We start from the raw sequence: 17,180 nt of genomic DNA on the forward strand, positions 1-17,180 counted from the left end.
CTGCAGAGGAGAGGGAGAGGAGCCAGTGAGTGTAGCACTGAAACCAGCCAGAGTCAGCACCTTCAGGGGAGGAAAGAGAAGGGAACCAGTGAGTGCAGAACTGAATCCAGTCAGAATTGGTGGTGAAAACTGGGAGTGGAGGAGAAACAGTCTAGAAATGTGTGTTGATTTGGATTTCAGCACAGCAGGAGGGACAATGTGTGGGACAGGGATTTACAGCTTTGGAAGAACAAGAGAGGAAAGAATGTTCCATGAAAACTAGATGTGTCTATTCTGAATTTGTGTCTTGTGCGGACAGTGATGAGTTTTGTTATCTCCTTTTACAGCGAATTAGAAGGGGAGATTTTTAGACAGGAAACACAAACCAAACATCACGTCAAGATCTGACGGAGTCAATCGATTCATCAGGACCTGAATATCATCGGCCTTTGAAAGTGGAAGGAGAAATGTTTGCCTGTTCTGCTGTGGGAATAAATTTCAAATATCAGTGTGTGTGGAAAAGCACCAAGACACACACACCCGAGTGAGAGTGTTCCAGTGTACTGCCTGTGGAAAGAGCTTTAACTAGTTACACAGCCTTAAAAAACATCGCACCGTTCAAAGCGCGGAGAAACTGTAAACGTGTTGTGTGTGTGGGCGAGGCTTCACCTGATCGTCCAACCATGGAGAATCACAGGGATACCCACACCACGGAGAAACCGTGGAAATGTGGTGACTGTGGGAAGATATTCAGGTCACCGTCTGCGCTGGAAATTCATCGACGCAATCACACTGGGGAGAGGCCGTTCACTTGCCCCGTGTGTGGGAAGGGATTCACTTGTTCATCCCACCTTGTAACTCATCAGCGAGTTCACACTGGGGAGAGACCGTTCATCTGCTCTCACTGTGCAAAGGGATTCACTCAGTCATCTACCCTGCTGACACACCAGCGAGTTCACACTGGGGAGAGGCCGTTCACCTGCTCTAAGTGTGGGAAGGGATTCACTCAGTCATCCAACCTGCTGACACCCCAGCGAGTTCACACTGGGGAGAGACTATTCACCTGCTCAGTGTGTGGGAAGGAATTCACTTGGTCATCCAACCTGCTGAAACACCAGCGAGTTCACACTGAAGAGAGGCTGTTCACCTGCTCTGAGTGTGGGAAACGATTCACTCGGTCATACAACCTGCTGAAACACCAGCGACTTCACAAGTGACTGCAGGGATTGGATTCTGCTGTTATTGCTGCTGTTTGTCACATCCCAAATGAACCATGTTCATTATGACAGTTGGGGTTTGTTTCTGCCGATAATAACCCTATAACTGGGCTGGACTTTAATATTCTGGATATATTGCTGATTGTGTTCTCGGGGTTGCAGTGTCCATTTACGAAACGCTGTGTGTTATTCTTCACTTTAATTCAGTGACTCTCAACAGAAATTTAGTTTGCAATAAAATTATGAACTTTTACTACAATGCTAAATTGTTTTTGTTCAAAATCTACAATCGTGTAAAAGTTTCCACTGAATAAAATCTCCAATTAGAAAGAGCTTGCTGACAAATCTTACTGATTTGTACATTACACACAGTGGCCCCTCCATTATCCACCAGAAAGAAGGGGAATGGGAATTGGTGGGGAATCCATGCCCCTCCCGTCTGGTGTAGCAATCCCCTCGGCATGGGAATGGAGACAAGTCCAGACCAAAACTGTGTGCAGTACTTCAGGTGTGGTCTTACTAACGCCCTGTACAGTTGTAGCAGGACTTCCCTACTTTTATACTCCATCCCCCTTGCAATAAAGGCCAGCATTCCATTTACCTTCCTGATTACTTGTTGTACCTGATGTACCCACATAATCCATATGCCCGATACGAGACTCCCAGAGCAAGCGCTCTGCTCGAATCTTCAACACGGCAAGCGAGCCCCAAGGGGGCAGGGGAAATGCTTCAAGGTGAGCCTCGAGGCCTCCTTATAGAAGTTCCACATTCCCACCGACACCTGCGATTCCCTGGTGCAAGATTGCTCAAAGTGGAAGAGAATAATCTGTGAAGGCATCGAACACTTCAAGTCTCTTCAGCTGAAGCAAGCAGAGACCAAGCGCATACGATGGAAGGAGCGCACGACAACCCAAGCACTTCAACAAACTGGCACTTCAACCAACGTACTTTCAACCAACGTCTGTCCATCCTGCAACAGAAACTGTAGCTCCCGCATTGGACTTAACAGACATCTGAGACCTCATTTTTAATGTGGAAGCAATTCATCCTCGACTTCGAGGGACTGCCTATGATGATGATGGTTGGTTTATATCAGACAGGAGGAGATTGGTGTCATGGAGTGATAGCAGTTTGCAACACAGAAGGAGGCCATTTGGCCCATCGTGTCTGTGCAGCCGAAAAAGAGCTATCCAACCTAATCCCACTTTCCAGCTCTTGGTCCATAGCCCTGTAGGTTACGGCACTTCCAGTGCATATCCAAGTAATTTGGTAAATGTGATGAGGGTTTCTGCCTCTACTACTCTTTCAGGCAGTAAGTTCCAGACTCCCACCTCCCTCTGGAGGTTATGCTAGAACTATGTAAAACACTAGTTAGGCCACAGCTACAGTAATCACACAGTTCTGGTCACCACATTAAAGGAAATATATGATTGCACTGGAGAGGGTGCAGAGGAGATTTATGAGAATGTTAGCTGGACTGAAGAATTTTATCTGAGGAAAGTTTGGATGGGCTGATGTTATTTTCTTTGGGATAGAGGAGGCTGAGGGTCAACTTAATTGAGGTGTATGAAATTATGAGGGTCCCAGATGGAGTGGATGGGAAGGACAAAAGAATATAAGAAAAATAAATAGGAGCAGGAGTAGGCCTTCAGCATCATACCTGCAAACCTGGTTTCAATTTAAATTTGAATCCACTCAACAAATGTATAAAAATATGTACAAGTAAACCGATCACATCAAATAATTAGCACAGATTTAGAGTCACCAAGATGAACAAGTAAACACATCACGGGCCAATAAACCAGCTCTATATTCACAGGAGAAAGTATGTTATCTAACTCCTCGAATGTCAGTTGGTGAGATGAGACTGAATCACTTTATATACACAACAGCATCCATTCCCACTGTCCCCACATTTCCAGTGTTGAGTCAGGTGGGATCACCAGTCTCACAGGCTGAACGATTAGTTGAAGGTGTATCCACACACACAACATGTTCCTGTTTCTCCCCGCTGTGATTGGTGTTTTTACAAAGGCTGATGATCAGGGGATCCTGATCAATCCGGGAATCTGGCAAATCTTGACACGATGTTTGGTTTGAGTTTCCCAGCTGCAGATCCTCCCCTTCTAATACCCTGCAAATAAATGGTGGTTACAAACGTTGTTACTGTAAGTACAGGATGGAAATTCAGAACAGGCAATTCTAGATTCTATACAACATTCTGTCCCTCCTAACCTGTAAATTCCTTATTCTAGACACTCTTCCTCCATCCTCACTGTCTAAAATCAACATTCATACGAACATATGAAATAGGAGCAAGAGTAGACCATTTGGCCCCTCGAGCCTACTGCACCATTCAATAAGATCATGGCTGATCTGATCATGGACTGAGCTCCACTTCTCTGTCCGCTCCCCATAGCCACTTATCCCCTTATCGTTCAAAAATCTGTCTATCTCCGCCTTAAATATATTCAATGAGTGAGCTTCCACAGCTCTCTGGGGCCAAGAACTCCATAGATTTACAACCCTCTGAGAGTTCTCCTCATTTCAGCTTTAAATGTGTGGCCCCTTATTCTAAGACTATGTCCTCTAGTTTTAGTTTCCCCTATGAGTAGAAATACCCTCTCTGCATCCACCTTGTTGTGTCCCTTCATTATCTTATAAGTTTCAATAAGATCACCTCTCATTCTTCTGAACTCCAGTGTGTATAGTCCCAACCTACTCAACTTATCCTCATAAGTCAACCCCCTCATCTCCAGAATCAACCTAGTGAACCTTCTCTGAATAGCCTTCAATGCAAGTATATCCCTCCTTAAATACAGAGACCAAAACTCGATGCAGTACTCTAGGTGTGGCCTCACCAATACCCTATACAGTTGTAGCAGGACTTCTCTGCTTTTATACTCTATCCCCCTTGCAATAAAGGCCAACATACCATTTGCCTTCCTGATTATTGCTATACCTACATACTAACTTCTTGTGTTTCATACACAAGGACCCCCAGGTCCCTCTGTACTGCAACAGTTTGCAATTTTTCTCCATTTAAATTATAATTTGCTTTTCTATTTTTTCTGTCAAAGTGGATAACCTTACATTTTCCCACATTATATTTCATCTGCCAAATCTTTGCCCACTTACTGAGCCTGTCTATATCAAGTTGCAGATTTGTCATGTCCTCCTCACAATTTGTTTTCCCACCTATCTTTGTATCATCAGCAAACTTGGCTACTTTATACTCGGTCGCTTCATCCAAATCATTAATATAGATTGTAAATATTCAAGAGCCCAGCACTCATTCCTTCGGCACCCCACCAGCCACTGTTTGCCAACTGGAAAATTACCCATTTATCCCGAATCTCTGTTTTCTATTCGTTGGCCAATCCTCTATCCATATGAATATATTACCCCCAACCCCTGAGCTTTTATCTTGTGCAGTAAACTCTTATGTGTCATCTTATCGAATGCCTTCTAAAAATCCAAATACACCTCATCCACTGGGTCCACCTTATCCACCCTGCTCGTTACATCTTCAAAGAATTTGTCAAACATGATTTCATTTTCCAATTGTCCCGCTACTGCTTCCTTAATAATGGACTCCAGCATTTTCCCAAAGACAGCTGTTACGCTAACTGGTCCATAGTTTCCTGCTTTTTGTCTGTCTCCTTTTTTGATAAGGGTGTTACATTTATGGGTTCCAATCTGCTGAGACTGCCCCAGCACCCAGGGAATTTTGGTAGATTACAACCAATGTTCTTTGCTGGCTTTTAAAAATGTCATTTCAGCATCTGAGATTGATTATTTCCAGAAAGTACAGAAAGTACTGGGTGCAATTCCACAGACATTACTTAAGCTCTAGTGCCTCAGTCGACTCAGTGAGTGCCAGCAGGATTTCCACTGTGGCAGGCAACACAGCCTCAGATCCTGTCCTCCAATGACATCCACACAGTTGAGGTCACTGGATCAGTATGAAGAGCAGGGGCACTGGCTGATTTTTTTAATCTCATATTTAGCCCAATGGTACTGGTTCCAATTATAGCTGTAAACTGCTGCCTTGGCTGAGATCAACTAACAGCCCAGATCTAGGATCGAACTTGGGACCTTCCAAGTCAGTACTGCAGTTTGTTCTAAAATTTGGGGGTTAGGGGTGCATGAGAATAGAATATTTTGAAACAAATTTTACTCCACCCTTAAATGAAATCTTCGTCACACTGCTCAATTCTGAAGTCTTTCCAAATTATACAAAATTATACAATTATACAATGGATAATCAAAAACAGTGAGACATTTTAGAAAGGCTCAAGTCACTGAAATTGACACCTCTACAATCACTGCACAGTACAAAGGGAGTGACTGTTAATGGGAGCTCGGTTCGTGAAGTCGTCTGACACCCCAAGATAAACTGGACTGTCCCTTTAACTCTAAATATTCAGAGAAAGGGGAGTCCCTGTCCATTTAAATATCTGCTCTATTCCCACAGGCAGTGGGAGGAGGAATAGCGCGAATTAGGTTATTGGTTATTGTCAGAAGCACTTTTCAGACAGGCTAATAATTGGATGTATCCAGCACAACAAATGTATCTATCTGTTCTTGTTCCAAAATCCCAAAATCTAATGCCCCTAATTAAATGTTCGGTGAGATTTGTAGAGATGTGTTGGAAGGGAGGAAATGAGGCTTGCAGGAAAGAAGGTACAGTTTATGAGGCTGTTTTGAGACTCATCTGCATGAGGTTAAAAGCATAAAATGGAAAAGGGCTCATCCAATGACACTTATATTGTCAATAATGCTTTCCAAGTTAATCACTTTCTCCTAAGCCTCATCATCATCATCATAGACAATCTCTCAAAATCGAGGAAGACTTGCTTCCACTCTAAAAGTGAGTTCTCAGGTGACTGTACAGTCCAATACGGGAATTACAGTTGCTGGCACAGGTGGGACAGACAGTTGTGAAGGAAAGGGTGGGTGGGGAGTCTGGTTTGCCACACGCTCCTTCCGCTGTCTGCACTTGTTTTCTGCACGTTCTCGGCGGCGAGATTCAAGGTGCTCATTGCCCTCCCGGATGCTCTTCCTCCACTTATGGTGGTCTTTGGCCAGGGATTCCCAGGTGCCTAATATCCTATTGACTACCCTAACCATTAATCCCATTCCTAACAAATAACCACAGCCACTAACCGTGAAACCTGCACCCAAACGCCAGCCCCTAAGCAAGGATTGTTGACAGGGATCAGTGGGGCAACTAAAGACCTGATGATGGAAGTATTTAAACAATTATCTTGTTGCAAGAAATACTGCAAGGTACGTTAGTAACAAGTACTTATATCAACAAAACTATCAAAATCAGCAAAGACAATTACAAAGAGCATACATTTCAAAGACTATTACATGCAGTAACTGCATTCAAAAAGCATTAAACAATATACAAAATAACAGATTTACAGTCTTAAGCAAGATAGTTCTTTCTATGGTTGGTTGAAAGAAACATCAGATGTGTGTAAAGTGAGACACACCAGTTCAGTCTATGGCACCCACAAGCTGTATACTCAAACAGAACCTTGGGATTTGATGTCGTAAAAGATGAACTGGGTGAGAAGTGAAATAATCTGGAGTAAGAAAAGGCCCAAATGGAACAGTCGGTAACAGAACATTAATTAGAGTACTCTTATTATGGAGAAATTAAATATTCAACACACTGTGTTTGAAACAAGCTGATTTATTCAATATTTATACAGGATATTAATCTTCAGCTCAGATATAGGGATAATTAAGATCACCAGAAACAAACAATCACTGCCAGAGTGAACATGGTTCAGTGCCCAATACAATCCCAGCAAATCATATTTATTCACCAATGCAGCCTCTCAAGGGCGGGGCAATTACCCAGCATTCCCCGCGGGAGAAAGTTTGCTGCACCCAGACTACAGGAGCTCAGTGCGCAGGCGCGGGTCCTGGCTGGGTTTGGAGCATGCGCGGCGCGTGTAATAGCGGAACAGTCCACGAAACCTGCGTTCCGCAAAAGTGATCATTTTGAGCAGAACGGAGGGGAGTAATGGACCAGCGGGGAGCGGAGCAAGCTTCATAAACAACTGGTGCCTGCTGCAAGCCTGGAATAATAATGGGAGTATCGGCAGTTGTAGCTTCGGTGCTTTCTCCCATTCACAGGCCCAGGTTAACGATGGCCATCTTTGTGCAGGAAGGCAAGTTCAACGCTCCGCCATTTTGATTAAGTGAGTCACAACGCGCATGCGCGGCCATCTTGGTGCAGGAACAAAGAGTGAAATCAGTATATTTCCAACCAGTCCTAGTGGGTAAAGAAATGTCTGATATTTTGAGAGAATAGAACATCTCGGATTTCTCACCATCTCTATTAAAGGCTCTGCTTAGCGCCGACCTTACGGTTTATGTCCCACACAATTGTAACTAAGAAGCCCCAGAGCTGTTCACTCCTTGGGTTGGAATCCCCATGTACAGTCCCAGGGTTGGAATTCCCACATACAGTCCCAGGGTTGGAATCCCCACGTACAGTCCGAGGGTTGGAATCCCCACGTACAGTCCCAGGGTTGGAATCCTCAGGTACAGTCCCAGGGTTGGAATCCACATGTACAGTCCCAGGGTTGGAATCCCCATGTACAGTCCCAGGGTTAGAATCCCCATGTACAGTCCCGGGATTAGCATCCCCATTTACAGGCCCCGAGTCTCAGTCGCTGGGTCCCGGGCAACACCAAGTGTGGCTCTCAGGCCTGAGTCAGAGCCGCTGGGCCTGGCACCAGCAAATCTTGGGGGCAGTGCCTCCTCCACAACAGGAAAACAACAACTTGCATTTATACAGCAGGCCCGGCAATTCCCAGCCGCTCTGTGTCAGGGTGGGCGCTGGATGCGGAAGTCGGCCCCTGGCCTTCTGTCGGTTTGTTGCATCAGTTTGAGCTAGAGTGCAGAGGGGAGAAAAGCTGCTGGGTTTAATCCCCAGTGGGACCAACAATTTCCCATGTGGGATTGTCAAGGGAGGTGGGTTCGCTACCCTGAAGGATATTAGTGACCAGTTGGGTTTTTACAACAATCCATCAGCTTTCATGGTCACTGTTTCTAGTTCCGGCCAGTTTCATTAAACTCAATTTCACACCGTGCCTTTGTGTTTATGTGGGCTCTCTCACCCTCCCTTTGTCCTGTTTCAAATTTATTTTACAGTGTGTTAAAAGGGGAGGATTTATAGAATGACAGCTCAAACCAAACATCACATCAGGTTCAGACAGAGTTACTCGATTCACCGGAACCGGAATATCATTGGCCTTTGATCATGGAAGGAAAAAGCACCATTCACAGTGGGGAGAAACGGTACACATGCTGTGTGTGTGGACAAGGCTTCAGCCGATCATCCAACCTGGAGAGACACAAGTGCAGTCACACTGGGAGAAACCGTGTAAATGTAGGGATTTTGGGAAACGTTTCAACTACCCGTCCCAACTGGAAACACACCAGCGAGTTCACACTGGGGAGAGGCCGTTCACCTGCTCTGAGTGTGGAAGGATTTCACTGATTCATCCACCCTGCTGAGACACAAGCGATTTCCCATTGGTGAGAGACCGTTCACCTGCTCTGAGTGTGGGAAGGAATTCACTCAGTCATCCAGCCTGCTGATACACCGGCGAATTCACACTGGGGAGAGACCATTCACCTGCTCTGAGTGTGGGAAGAGATTCATTCAGTCATCTGAGTTGCTGGCACACCAGCGAGTTCACACCGGGTACAGGCCGTTCACCTGCTCTGAGTGTGGGAAGAGATTCACTCAGTCATCCCACCTGCTGAGACACCAGCGATCTCACAAGTGACTGCAGGGTTGGATTCTGCTGTTATTGCTGCTTTTAATCGCATCAAGGACTGAATCGTGTTCATTCTGTCAGTTGCGGTTTATTACTGCTGATGTTCATAACTGGGCTGGCATATAACATCATGCGGTTGGTGGTAATATATTAACTAACAAAAAACAGAGAGTCGGAATAAATGGGTCATTTTCAGGCTGGAAAACTGCAACTAATGGGGTGCCACAGGGATCAGTGCTGGGGCCTCAACTATTTACAATTTATATAAATTACTTGGATGAAGGGACCAAGTATAACATAGACAGATTTTCTGATGATACAAAGATAGATGGGAAAGCATGTTGTGAGGAGGCCATAAAGAATCTACAAAGGGATATAGATAGGCTCAGCCAGTGGGCAAAAATTTGGCAGATGGAGTATAATGTGAGAAAATGTCAAGTTATCCACTTTGGTTGGAAAAATAAAAAAGCAAATTACTATTTAAATGGGGAGAGATTACTAAATGCTGCAGTACAGAGGGATCTGGGGGTACTTGTACATGAAACACAAGAAGTTAGCATGCAGGTACAGCAACTAATTAGGAAGGCAAATGGAATGTTGGCCTTTATTGCAAGGGAGATAGAGTATAAAAGCAGAGAAGTCTTGCTCCAACTGTACAGGGTATTGGTAAGACCACACCTGGAGTACTGTGTACAGTTTTGGTCTCCTTATTTAAGGAAGGATATAGTTGCATTGGAGGCAGTTCAAAGAAGGTTCATGAGGTTGATGCCTGAGATAAAGGGGTTGTCATATGAAGAGAGATTGAGAAGGTTGGGCCTGTACTCATTGGAGTTTAGAAGAATGAGAGGTGATCTTATTGAAACATAAGATTCTGAGGGGGCTGGACAGGGTAGATGCAGGGAAGATGTTTTCCCTCATGGGGGAATCTAGATCTAGGGGGCATAGTTTCAGAATAACGGGTTGCCCATTTAAGACAGAAATTAGGAGGACTTTCTTCTCTGAGAGTCGTGAAGCTTTGGAATTCTCTACCCTAGGAAGCTGTGGAGACTGGATCAGGTGGGGATAGACAGATTTTTGAATGATGAATGAGTCAATGGTTATGGGGAGCGGGCGGGGAAACGGCATTGAGGTGGGATCAGATCAGCCATGATCTTACTGAATGGCGGAGCAATCTTGAGGGCCAAATGGCCTATTCATGCTGCTATTTCTTATGTTCTTATGTTCTATGTTTCAAATAACAGAGCATGTCAATATTTAATGTCTCCAAGATAAGAGGAGACTAATTGATATCCTGTTACCGACCTCTCCATTTTGGGCCTTTTCTCCTTTATAACTCTACATTATTTCAGTTCTCAAACTTGTTTGTTACTCTCATGGACAATTCCAGCCCCGCATAGCTTCCAGATTATCTTTCCTCGCCTAGGTATCCTGGGAAGGTCTAGGTAACATGACCGTGATTACTAAACACAAAACCCAATTTGTTGATCACTTTCAACGACTGGACTTAGTGTGTGCCCCACAGCATCCCTATCACCTTCGTGTGTGAATAGAGCATCACGCCTGCAAACCTCGTCTTGAATTTAAGTCCGCTCAGCAAATGTATTTAACAAAATATGAACAAGTAAATACATCACGAACCAAAAATCCAACTCCTTATTCACAGCAGGAAGTCTGTTGTCTAACTCCTTGAGTGAACATAATAAAGATCCCAAATGTAAGAGTCTCTTGTATTCTTTAATACCTTTCAAATCGTGACCAGTTCCTTCTTACTCTGGAATTCCCTGTCCCTGTGGGAGTCAAAACCGATATTGGTCAAAAACTGCTGGTTGGAAATTTTTTTTTTTAATTTCTCTGAGTTTCAAGCTGACCAGTTCCTTCTCTCTGAGAATCTCCAAGGAGACTCTTTGATTTAAACACAGCTCTGCCCTCTCCGGGATTAGAGTTACGGGAAATTTGAACCTGGCCACTCAGATTTAAAAGGGCCTGTCAGTGATATACAGACTGAACCAGCCTGTAAATGAAACATATAACAATGAGGCTGAAATTCCACCTTCGTGTGCCGGGGGTGCAGGCAGTGCTGGGCAGAGGGAGCAGCAAACCGGCTTCAGAATGGGCTCGCTGACTTTGCCCTTCCCTGGGGTTTTGCGATGAGCATGTACCTGTCTTGTGAGTGATTGATGGGACAGTGTAGAGGCAGCTTTACTCTGTATTTAACCCATGATGTACCTGTCCTGGGAGTGTTTGATGGGACAGTGTAGTGGAGGCTTTACTCTGTATCTAACCCCTGCTGTACCTGTCCTGGGAGTGTTAAATGGAACAGTGTAGAGGGAGATTTATTCTGTATCTAACTCGTGCTATACCTGTCCTGGGGGTGTTTGATGGGACAGTGTAGAGGGAGCTTTACTCTGTATCTAACCCGTGCTGATCTGCTCTGGGAGTGTTTGATGGGACAGTGTAGAAGGAGCATTACTCTATATCTAACCCGTGCTGTACCTGCCCTGGGAATGTTTAATGGGACTGTGTAAATCTAACCCTTGCTGTATATGTCAGCTTGGAAATATTTGATGGGACAGTGTACAGGAAGCTTTACTCTCTACCCAGGCTGTTCCTGCCCTAATATTGTTTGATGGGATCTTATAGAGGGAGCTTTACTCTGTATCTAAGACATACTATACCTGCCCTGGGAGTGTCTGATGGGACAATGTAGAGGGAGCTTTACTCTGTATCTAATTCCTGCTGCACCTAATCTGGGGGTGTTTGATGGGACAGTCTGGAGGGAGCTTTTTCTGGAGGAAGCTTTACTCTGTATATTAACCTTACCATACCTGCCCAACGAGTGTTTGATTGGACAGTGTAGAGGGAGATCAATTCTGCATCTCTTTTCTCATTCATTCATGAGATGTGTGTGTCGCTGGGATGGCCAGCATTTATTGCCCATCCCTAACTGTCCTTGAGAAGATGATGGTGAGCCGCCGCCTTGAACTGCTGCAGTGCGTGCGCTGAATGTACACCCACAGTGCTGTTAGGGAGTTCAAGGATTTTGACCCAGTGACGACAAAGGAGTGGCGATATATTTCCAAGTCAGGATGGTGTTTAACTAGGAGGGGAGCTTGCAGGTAATGGTGTTCCCTTGCGCCTGCTGTCCTGGTCCTTGGTAGAGGTCACCTGTTTGGGAGGTGCTGCTGGAGAAGATTTGGCGAGTTGCTGCAGTGCATCTTGTCAATCAGGGATTCTCAACCGGGTCCGCGAGAAGCTTTCAAGCGGTCCGCCAAAAATTGTCTTTCGCACTTTGTGTGTGACAAGCAGCCCTCACACCGTGCGCTGGGTCGAGCATTGTGGGAGCAGCTGCAGGGGAAGTGTGTGGGGCATGATGGGTCGAAGGCTGCACCTCGCTCACTGCCAACTCACTTGATCCAGATTCCCATCATCTTCATCCACCCTGCTGACTCTGTCTGCCCCTTCCCCCATACAGGTCCAGGGTGGGGTTTATTAGAAGATGGACCATTCCCAATGATCCAGGGTGGGGTTTATTGGAGGATTGACCATTCCCAATGATCCAGGGTGGGGTTTATTGGAGGGTGGGGTCAGTCCCAATGATCCAGGTTGAGGTTTATTGGAGGGTGGGGTCAGTCCCAATGATCCAGGGTGGGGTTTATTGGAGGGTGGGGTCAGTCCCAATGATCCAGGGTGGGGTTTATTGGAGGGTGGGGTCAGTCCCAATGATCCAGGGTGGGGTTTATTGGAGGGTGGGGTCAGTCCCAATGATCCAGGGTGGGGTTTATTGGAGGGTGGGGTCAGTCCCAATGATCCAAGGTGAGGTTTATTGGAGGATTGACCATTCCCAATGATCCAGGTTGAGGTTTATTGGAGGGTGGGGTCAGTCCCAATGATCCAGGGTGGGGTTTATTGGAGGGTGGGGTCATTCCCAATGATCCAGGGTGGGGTTTATTGGAGGGTGGGGTCAGTCCCAATGATCCAAGGTGAGGTTTATTGGAGGATTGACCATTCCCAATGATCCAGGGTGGGGTTTATTGGAGGGTGGGGTCAGTCCCAATGATCCAGGGTGGAGTTTATTGGAGGATGGGGCCATTCCCAATGATCCAGGGTGAGGTTTATTGGAGGATTGACCATTCCCAATGATCCAGGGTGGGGTTTATTGGAGGGTGGGGTCAGTCCCAATGATCCAGGGTGAGGTTTATTGGAGGGTGGGGTCAGTCCCAATGATCCAGGGTGGAGTTTATTGGAGGATTGACCAGTCCCAATGATCCAGGATGGGGTTTATTGGAGGATGGAGCATTCCTAATGATCCAGGGTGGAGTTTATTGGACGATGGGGCCATTCCCAATGATCCAGAGTGGGGTTTATTGGAGGTGGACCATTCCCAATGATCCAGGGTGGAGTTTATTGGAGATGGACCATTCCCAATGATCCAGGGTGGGGTTTATTGGAGGTGGACCATTCCCAATGATCCAGGGTGGAGTTTATTGGAGGTGGACCATTCCCAATGATCCAGGGTGGAGTTTATTGGAGATGGACCATTCCCAATGATCCAGGGTGGGGTTTATTGGAGGTGGACCATTCCCAATGATCCAGGGTGGAGTTTATTGGAGGTGGACCATTCCCAATGATCCAGGGTGGAGTTTATTGGAGATGGACCATTCCCAATGATCCAGGGTGGGGTTTATTGGAGGTGGACCATTCCCAATGATCCAGGGTGGAGTTTATTGGAGGTGGACCATTCCCAATGATCCAGGGTGGAGTTTATTGGAGGATGGATCATTCCCAATGATCCAGGGTGGGGTTTATTGGAGGGTGGGGCCAGTCCCAATCCTGGGAGCCCAGCCCGTTGAACAAGCTTCTCCCACTGGGACAGGAGCAGTGCGCAGGCGCAATTTGTGGGAACCGCAGCTCCAGCCGCCACTCGCTCACTCAGGGGGAGGCACTGAGCGGGAAAGCCCGAGGCCTCAGTGATTGGTTCTGTCAAATGTCAATCAAAGGTCAGCAACCAATCCGCTTGGCCCAAGTCCCGCCCCCAACTGTGGCGGCAAAATTCAAAGCTGGAGATCAAACTGTCAATCAAAGATCAGCCCCGCCCACTGCACTCTACCGACTCTCTGATTGGTGGTTGCGAGAGGGCGGGGCAATCAGTGCAGTGCCCGCCTCCGCCTGGGAGCTGCTGTTTGGTCAGGTGAGCAGATCACCTGAGCTGGAAGGAAAGTGGCCACAAGGCACCTTATGCGGGGCCTGGGCCTCTTGTACTGGGGAATCAAGCAGGGAGAGTTTACACAATACTGTTACCGCACTTCATCGACAAATAACTATTGGTTTCAAAGCATAAAGGGCAGTGGTTTGCAATGAAAAGACTTGTCTTTATATCGCGGCTTCTGTGTCCTCAGGATGTCCCAAAGCACTTTACAGACAATGAATGCTTGTGTTTTGTTACAGGGGGTCCAGGGAATTGTTAGAACATGGGAGGGAGCATCAGAGCAAAAAGTTTGAGAACCCCTGACCTACTCACTCTTCAACAGTCCCTTGTATCGAAGATGACTTGCTTCCACGCCAAAAAGGGATGAGTTTACAGGAAGGACCTAATATTCCAGGTCCCTAACTGCATGTTGAAGGGTGGAAGATGCCTGTGCGTGGATTTTTTTAACGTGCGGTGGTCGTTGCACACCAGCCACCACACGGGCTTGATAGAGCAAGGTCTTAGTCCAGTGGCAAGGATTAACAAAGATGACTGGAGACCAGCTCTGCTGCACAGACCTAGTGCGCACACATATCACAGTGAGGGCTGGCCCGTGCTGCACCTGGGCCCTCGGCTCTTCTGGGCCCCAAACCCATGGCTCTCCTGGGCTCCGATCACATCGCTCTGCAATCTTTCACCACTCCTTCGCCCCGACCTCGCCGCTCCTGCTGTACCTGCCCATGCTCCAATCACCTATCTGGATTATCGTGACGTCCAATGCAGTTGCCCTCATCACTGCCATTGTCCTCCTGCACCAGCTCACGCTGTATGATTATAATCAGGTTATAATCAGGGATGCTCAAGAGGGCAGAATTAGAGGAGCACAGACATCTCGGGCGGCCGGGGGGTGGGGGCGGTGGTTGTGGGGCTGGAAGAGATTACAGAGATAGGGAGAGGTGAGGTCATGGAGGAATTTGAAAATAAGAATGAGAATTTTGAAATCTAGACTTTGTTTAACCGGAAGCCAATGTCGGTCAGCGAGCACAGAGGAACAGTCTGAACAGTTCAGCAGCAACATGAATGCCCAAATGGGAAGTGATGTGCATTTTAACCTCACGCACTAATATAAGAACATAAGAATTAGGAACAGGAGTAGGCCATCTAGCCTCTCGAGCCTGCTCCACCATTCAACAAGATCATGGCTGATCTGGCCGTAGACTCAGCTCCAATTATCCGCCCGCTCCCCCTAACCCTTAATTCCCTTATTGGTTAAAAATCTATCTATCTGTGATTTGAATACATTCAATGAGTTAGCCTCAACTTCTTCCTTGGGCAGAGAATTCCACAGATTCACAACCCTCTGGGAGAAGAAATTCCTTCTCAACTCGGTTTTAAATTGGCTCCCCTGTATTTTGAGGCTGTGTCCCCTAGTTCTAGTCTCCCCGACCAGTGGAAACAACTTCTCTGCCTCTATTTTGTCTATCCCTTTCATGATTTTAAATGTTTCTATAAGATCACCCCTCATCCTTCTGAACTCCAACGAGTAAAGACCCAGTTTACTCAATCTATCATCATAAGGTAACCCCCTCATCTCCGGAATCAACCTAGTGAATCGTCTCTGTACCCGCTCCAAAGCTAGTATATCCTTCCTTAAGTAAGGTGACCAAAACTGCATGCAGTACTCCAGGTGTGGCCTCAGCAATACCCGATACAGTTGCAGAAGGACCTCCCTGCTTTTGTACTCCATTCCTCTCGCAATGAAGGCCAACATTTCATTCGCCTTCCTGATTACCTGCTGCACCTGCAAACTAACTTTTTGGTATTCATGCACAAGGACCCCCAGGTCCCTCTGCACCTAAGCATGTTGTAATTTCTCCCCATTCAAATAATATTCCCTTTTACTGTTTTTTTTCCCCAAGGTGGATGACCTCACATTTTCCGACATTCCATCTGCCAAACCTTAGCCCATTCGCTTAACCTATCTAAATCTCTTTGCAGCCTCTCTGTGTCCTCTACACAACCCGCTTTCCCACTAATCTTTGTGTCATCTGCAAATTTTGTTACACTACACTCTGTCCCCTCTTCCAGGTCATCTATGTATATTGTAAACAGTTGTGGTCCCAGCACCGATCCCTGTGGCACACCACTAACCACCGATTTCCAACCTGAAAAGGACCCATTTATCCCGACTCTCTGCTTTCTGTTAGTTAGCCAATTCTCTATCCATGCTAATACATTTCCTCTGACTCCGCATAACTTTATCTTCTGCAGTAACCTTTTGCGTGGCACCTTATCAAATGCCTTTTGGAAATCCAAATACATCACAACCATCGGTGCACCTCTATCCACCATGCTCGTTATATCCTCAAAGAATTCCAGTAATTTGTTAAACATGATTTCCCCTTCATGAATCCATGTTGCGTCTGTTTGATTGCACTATTCCTATCTAGATGTCCCGCTATTTCTTCCTTAATGCTTCAAGCATTTTCCCCACTACAGATGTTAAACTAACCGGCCTATAATTACCTGCCTTTTGTCTGTCCCCTTTTTTAAAACAGAGGTGTCATCTACAAAGTACATCTTATTATCAACAGCAAGCTGCAGTATCACTTATTGGAATATGATTTTTGAGTAAATAAGAGTCTAGCTAATGAACTACCTGTATTTATTTTACAAATATAGTATTTTCTTACTTTGAAGTTTCCTTTTGCCTTTTACTTTGTGTTGGGTGTGTTTTGTCTTTCGGTCCCTGCACACAACCAATGCATTCTCAGCTGAGAGAAAAGATGGCCAACTTGCTCTCTGATCTCTGACTGTGACCCATAATGTCTCACCCTCCACATTTACTGCCTTGTGGTTCATGCTCATTTTCTGTTGACCCCCTCTTCCTTCTTCCCGACAGTCCAGTGGAGATTCCGGACTTGCTAAGTGAGGGACAATGGGCACAAACCCACATCCCACCATTCTTTGCTGCCATTTGTTGAACTG

General features: G+C 46.0%; 1 protein-coding gene and 1 pseudogene across 1 annotated transcript; both read left to right on the forward strand.

Annotated features, from left to right (window-relative positions):
• Positions 1 to 662: 662 nt before the first annotated feature.
• On the forward strand, positions 663 to 1,233 carry LOC139250538 (zinc finger protein 664-like). The gene has a single exon (XM_070872917.1). The coding sequence runs from the start codon at positions 663 to 665 to the stop codon at positions 1,194 to 1,196; it is 534 nt and encodes a 177-aa protein (XP_070729018.1). The 3' UTR covers positions 1,197 to 1,233.
• A 7,251-nt stretch (positions 1,234 to 8,484) lies between these two features.
• Positions 8,485 to 17,180, forward strand: part of LOC139250539 (zinc finger protein 850-like) — a 180,059-nt pseudogene continuing 171,363 nt past the window's right edge.

The sequence above is a fragment of the Pristiophorus japonicus genome, unplaced genomic scaffold (assembly GCF_044704955.1).
Source record: "Pristiophorus japonicus isolate sPriJap1 unplaced genomic scaffold, sPriJap1.hap1 HAP1_SCAFFOLD_387, whole genome shotgun sequence".
Lineage (NCBI taxonomy): Eukaryota > Metazoa > Chordata > Chondrichthyes > Pristiophoridae > Pristiophorus > Pristiophorus japonicus.